Below are 6,459 nucleotides of genomic sequence, written 5' to 3' on the forward strand. Positions count from 1 at the left end.
CCTTTTCACTTAATCATTATTTTAACACTCTCTCGTGCGTTTAAACTCATTTTTAATAAGTGATACTCAATATGTAAAATATTTAATTGAAAATAGAGGTAAATGACAGAGTAAAAGTTCGAACTGATTTGAATATTTTTCTTTTTAAATGTTGAGGGATTCTTTTATATATATAGGGAAAATTACAGTTTACCCTCCTAAAGTTGTCAGCGATTTGCAATTCGACCTCCAAAGTTTCAATTTTTGCAATTCACTCCCCTAAAGTTTCAATTTTTTTCAATTCAGGCATTCCGTCAGTCAAAGCGGCTTTGACTGACGAAACAGTGATCACGTGCGACGCACGTGATCACTTCTGACCTTTTTCTACCGAAAATGCCCCCATCACTTCTAACCTTTTTCTACCCAAAATGTCCTCCATCCCACAGACTCTCACTCCTCTGTTTGCCGAGAACGACGACGAGCATGTCGGAGATCACCTTTGATCTTAACGCTGGCTGGCCGATTCCGAAGAGAAAGGTTGAGATTTAATCATCGTTTGGATGCAGAGAAACTAAGAGAAAAGAGAATTTCGAGTGCTTTGGTTGTGGAAGTTTTTTTTTTTTTTTTTTTTGACTTTGAATTCATTGGAAAATGAAAATTTTATTTTGGGTGAGCCAGTTGATCGGTAGGGAAAAAAAGGAACAGATAGGTAGTGAAAATAAGGAAAGAGATCGGTAGTATATAAAATTTGTAAATGGATTGAGTTTTTTTTTTTTAAAAAAAAAATCTTTGTTTGGTTACTGAGAATCCGGTGGAAAGGAAGGAGCGAATGAAAACTGAAAATTGTTCAGTCCAATCCTTTTGCTGTGGTTCATGTGAAAATTTGAATTCTCGTTTGAAATTTTATAGATACAATGAGGTTCTCACAACCCACAAGAAAAACCAGAAAGAATTTGAAAACACACAAAATCAAAAATTTATTGAGGTTATTAGCTTGGCACCAAGAAGAATATGAACAAATATCATTATATCAACAACAATTCTTCATTATAATAATCCTATCACTGTATCAACAACAACAATCTCAACCTCCCTGAAATCAACCGCCGTCTTACATAAACTTCAGAACCATGAATATCAGATGAAAATAAAAAAGGAAAATATATATATATATATATATGATCTACTAAAGTAGATCGGTATTGCCCATTTAATGAAAGCAGATCTTGGTCCATGGAGTCCCAAGAAGGTAAGAACTCCAACTTGTCCGATGCTTCTTCGGCCAAATATGATATACAAGTGGGACCTGCACTTTGAGCAACCTGTGCGAAAAACCAGGGGATTGGGGGCATTTTGGTCCCCAAAATGCCAACAGTGATCACGTGATTACTGTTCCGTCAGTCAAAGTGGTTTTGACTGACGGAATGGCTGAATTGAAAAAAAATGAAACTTTGAGAGGGTGGATTGCAAAAATTGAAACTTTGGAGGTCGAATTGCAAATCGCTGACAACTTTGAGGGGGTAAACTGTAATTTTTCCTAGGATTAATTAGGTCTTTCTTTTTCAATTAGGATTTGTTAAATTAGGAGTTGTCTAGCCTATATAAAGGCGTTTAGTCTTTGTTAATTTTTAATTCAGTTTGAACTATCAATTAAATTTAAGCTTTTTAGAGTTATTTCTTTGGTTGCTTATTAATTTGAGGCAATTAGGGTATTTCTCTTCCATATTTGTTATTTTCTCTCTTCCTGAATTTCCTTTTCAATCTTCAATTCTTAATTTCTTCTATTATCATACGCTATCAGAACAATTTTAGTTCTGCTCAGCGTCAACTTTTAATACCTAAAAACCTATACCAAACCAAAAGTTAGTATGTTTGGTAAAAAATTTCAAAAGTACTTATTTGACTTTTTTACTCTAAAAATGACAAAAACTCATTTTTGAAAAAAAAAAAAAAAACTTAAAAATGAAGCTTTTAACAAAAAATACTTTTTGACTTAAAAACTTTATTTATCAAACACAATCTCAAACATGATTTAATATAATACAATCCAATGCAGAAGCTATTCAATCTTCTAGAACTCATAGTAAACCAACTCACAATAATCGATGAAGAATTAAGAAAACACCATAACCGAGATAAGAAGAATGGGTCTGCTTTAGGCAGCCCCAAGAAGGGGAAGAAGAGAAATAAGAGTGGAGTCAAACCGCACACAAGAGAACATAAATTTTATAACTTCAAATTCTGAATATTTCATTGAGTGTATATCGACTAAGATACACTCATAATTTGACAATGAAAAGGTAAAACAAAACAAATTCTAATTGGAAAAGGAAAACCCAATCCCTAATGGGAAAAGGAAAAACCCAATCCTTATTGGAAAAGAAACTAAAAAAAAAAAACACATGCATAAATGAAACACCAACATAAGTGTCAGTGCTGGATCAGCTACGCGTTTCCTTATCAATCAATTTATTCTATTTCCTTGGCATCACAACCCACCATGCATAATTGGCCCGTCATCAATGCCTATGAAGGCACAGGATCAACGAGCAAGGAAGTAACAAAATCTTTGAGCACAATTTCAGCATACGTGTACCCATCTTCATCCTTATAGATAACATCAATCACACGTGTAAAGTTGAGAATTCGCATCCCAGCAAGCATGGGGACAGTGGTTGGATAGAGGCATTCTTCATTTATATCCTTCCAGGCACCTGTAATTTCTTTTCGGAATTCATCGACTGCTTCTTCTTCTGTAGCACCATGTTGTACCGTGTAACATTCAATAGCCGAGGCACAGTGCCCTCTCTTTTGCTCAAACTACAAATAATAAATCTTTATGTCATAAGAGTATCACATGTTTGGGACATTAAAGTACTTGAATTGATGAGTTTAAGCTTACAATTATTATTACACATAAATAACATAATACCTTATGTGACACAATGTCGTCCATGAGTCTACAAACAACTTCTGAAGCTCTTATCATTTTAGGGTTCTTGAACAACCACTCGAAGGCATCTTGTGTAACAACGTCTCCCATCCCAACCAAGGACGTGGTTGCTAACATGTTGTATCCAGTGGTAACTAGTGCAGTGCGCATATACTCATCCATTGTTGGTATGTGTTTCTTGTGGAACCATTTGGCTTCTTGGAAGTAGGCTCTAACTTGATTCTTCATCTGAGACAAGCAAGCAAGTACAATTAAATTAATATTATAACACGTACATTAAACGTTTTCGTGCTTTCTAATTTCTTTTTTTTTTTTTTTTGGGTGACAAAGTTTGCTAAGGTTGTGAAATATCTTGTAAATTTGTATGTGTGGTGCTTACTGCTTCTCTTGCATATCTAGCACGGTATGACCTTCCTTCACCTATTTTTTGATCCATTTCACTGTAAACATCTAGGAGTGCCCGGTAACACACTTTCATGTACTCCGGAAGTTGATCTATAGCACCAATATCCCACCTGTAAAGTGGGTAGATTCTATGAATGGAATTTTCCAATTAATATAACAATGGGAAGAATAAAGCAATGGTAGTGACATGTGAATTTCGCTCAAAAATAGCTAAAATGAGAAAGTGTGTCAATTTCGACCTCTCGATTGCTTGAGTAAAAAGCTCAAGTTCTTCAAGTGTTCCATACACATCATAAATGTCATCAATAATAGAGGTCATGGCTATCACTTTGGTTAGCATCCTTCTAGCAAGAAGATATTCAGGCTCGAAGTACACTCCCAATATCCAGAAGTAACACTCAACCACTCTGTCTCTTGTAAAGGGTAGCTCCCTTGAAAAGTTGCAGTCTTTCCACCACCTATAAACATAATTTAGCATAATCATATAGTCAGCTTAGAGTTATATATGTACAAACTACTCACACTTAACATAGTTGAAGAATAACTAACCTTGCAATTTCAGAAAGTTCTTTCTGGTGCAATTTTTGTAACTGGTTGAAATCCAACTTTGCAAACGTAAGAAGGACTTCATTATGTGAAGCGTCTTGTGGGTAGATAGAAAAGTAATACCTTGCCTCCAACCTCGGTAGTCCTTTGTGGATAGGCTGCTTTAAGGCATGGCTTACTTGTGATGCAAGAAGAGGGCTTAAATGGGTTGCTACCGACTCAAGATGTGTGGCAGTGAAGACAAGTGCTTCATCAAGTATTTCTTCCCCATGTACCCGCAGATGTGTGGCTTCATACAAGCTCAACATTCCTTGCACATCATTGATAAGTGATTTCTTAAAATTCCCTTTGCTGTCCTTGAACTTGGTGAACGTATCTGCTTCACGATTCAATCACATAAAATGAGTCAGCCACCCCTTGTTGAGCTTTATGTAATTTGTTGTGGATTAATTAAGGCAAGACCCAATTTGTTTTTGTCTTTGAGTTTGCTTCTTAAGAAATTTTTTATTCATGGGAAAAAAAATTTGTTACATTAGAGCTTGCCAAGCTATATATATTTTATGGTCAAATTCTCAAATGGGTTGGTGAAAGTAAGTCAGTGAAAGATAAGTAATTATGAGACCTGGGCTGTAGTTCAAGCACTCTTTATATATGTTGTATATATAGGAGTACGCTGTGTACATGTGAGTGTTTACCATGCAAAAAGTGAAGAAAAATGCAACTGTCAATAAGGAATAAGGGACCTTAGGTTTATAGAAAGGCAATAGAGACTATGTTTCCATAAGGGACCACTCTATAAAAAAACAACAGTAGCACATGCATGGGATGTTCTCCTTGGATATTCAAGTATGTACGATGTTAATTAAATGCGAAACCGATTGTTTGTGCATATTAAGTTTTCCCAAATAGAAATAAAAGAACACTTGTGTTTAAAACCAATAAAAAGAAACAAGCACTTGCGAAGTACAAAAAAGAAAAAGTACCAGGCGAACTATAATAACCATGTTGTCTAAGTAACCGAAACCGAAGAGCAACAGTGTAAAGGTCGTCATCATCATCATCATGTTCATGGTCATGAGAGTCATGAAGAGTTTGCAAAATTTGTTGAATCTCATTTTCAAAATGGTAAGACACGCCTAAGCGATGAATTGCATCAATGAACTTGAGTTTTTCTGATGACTTTTCTCCTGGAGCCATTAGCATTTTCCTCACTTCTTTCTTCAATTCCTGAAGTTGTAGCTGTATTTTCTCATTATCAGTTTCCTGTGCGAGCAGATTGAAGAAAACAAATTATTATATTAAATAGGAAAAATTAATCTAAAGCTTAGTTGTGCATGCACATGTAATTAAACATGTTGGCATGCAGACCCACACACTGAGATGCATATATTTTTACCGAGAGCTCAGAAGGATATGTGAGGAAACGGTCACCCCAAATGCTAGGATGATAATTTGCGGAGCGGCGAGTGGTTTCTGGCACAGGATTTAGGGATGGAGCAGCTACTGCTGAAACTTGGAAAGACATTTTCTTTTCCTAAACTTTGAAGGTGTCTTTTAAGTGATTTGAGGTGCCTAAGTATGAGAGAATGGTTTACGTGCTCATGCTATTTATAGAAGAAATGTTGGAAATAATTTTTGATGGTGCACAAAATTCTTTTTGAAATAAAATAAGGAAAAGTTCACATACCTCCCTCAAACCACCCACAGTGGGTACTAGAGGTGGTTTCGGCCACCCCCTAGGCTCCATGGGGGTGGCCAAGCCTAGACCACCCCCAATTTTTTTTTCTTTTTTTTTTTAGAAAAAAAAATACATTATTTTTTAATTTTAAAAAAATAAATAAATAAATTTAAATATGTGCCACGTGTCAACATTTGATTGGTCCACGTGGATTTTCGTTTAGTCAACTGACAGAGGATTAATTTGGTCTATTATCAAAACCACAGGGACCTCCTGTGATAAAAATCAAACCCTAAGAGAAAAAAAAAATAAAGCAACAAAACCCTAAGGGGTATTTAGTATTTAACCCTTTTATTTTATTGAGAAATATACATATGCATTTTTATCTTTTTGCTAGCTTTGGGGCGGATATTGACAATGTTTTGGTAGTTTGGAATGGACATTGTCAATTGAGTGGTAGGTTGAGGGAGATATGTGGACTTTACCCAATAAAATAATAACAATATGAAATTAACAAAAAAATAAATAAATTACAAAGATGAAAAGTAGAGTATGAAAATATCACACAATGCTATAAAATGACGCAAGAAGGTTATCATTAAATGTTGATTCAGTAGGAAGTCAAGCAAATCAAATAAATGCATGAGGACTTTGTAGTCATTTAATGCTATGTTTGTTAGAAGTCACATATTGTCTGGGTATTAAGGAAATTGTCCATTTATAAGGTGAGGGGAAACCTCAACTCTTGAGCTAGCTTTTGGGTTGAGTTAGGCCCAAGACCCATTTCTAACATGGTATCAAAGCCTAACCCAATTAATTTGTTGTGGCCCACCGTCACCCATTGTCACACGTGTTGGCTTGGATGTCCACCCGCCACACGTGAGGGGGCGTGTTGGAA

General features: G+C 35.5%; 1 protein-coding gene across 2 annotated transcripts; it reads right to left on the reverse strand.

Moving 5' to 3' along the window:
- Positions 1-2,184: 2,184 nt before the first annotated feature.
- On the reverse strand, positions 2,185-5,421 carry LOC132161853 ((-)-germacrene D synthase-like). 2 transcript variants are annotated; one of them, XM_059572056.1, is made up of 7 exons: positions 5,280-5,421; positions 4,867-5,146; positions 3,887-4,259; positions 3,577-3,795; positions 3,312-3,447; positions 2,912-3,160; positions 2,185-2,799 (listed from the first exon to the last, which is right to left on the reverse strand). In XM_059572056.1, the coding sequence occupies exons 1-7, from the start codon at positions 5,406-5,408 to the stop codon at positions 2,506-2,508; spliced, it is 1,680 nt and encodes a 559-aa protein (XP_059428039.1). In that variant the 5' UTR covers positions 5,409-5,421; the 3' UTR covers positions 2,185-2,505. The 2 variants fall into 2 exon arrangements, with proteins under 2 accessions (XP_059428039.1, XP_059428038.1); XM_059572055.1 differs by having other exon boundaries at positions 3,887-4,262.
- Positions 5,422-6,459: the final 1,038 nt, after the last annotated feature.

This window comes from Corylus avellana, chromosome ca9, assembly GCF_901000735.1.
Source record: "Corylus avellana chromosome ca9, CavTom2PMs-1.0".
NCBI classification, from domain to species: Eukaryota; Viridiplantae; Streptophyta; class Magnoliopsida; order Fagales; family Betulaceae; genus Corylus; species Corylus avellana.

Coding starts and splice junctions, on each gene's coding strand:
- LOC132161853 (XM_059572055.1), bottom strand. CDS start 5,408: ATGTCTTTCCAAGTTTCAGCAGTAGCTGCTCCATCCCTAAATCCTGTG. Junction 3,796..3,886: donor GAACTTTCTGAAATTGCAAG/GTTAGTTATTCT, acceptor TTATGTTTATAG/GTGGTGGAAAGACTGCAACT. Junction 3,448..3,576: donor TTTACTCAAGCAATCGAGAG/GTCGAAATTGAC, acceptor CCCACTTTACAG/GTGGGATATTGGTGCTATAG.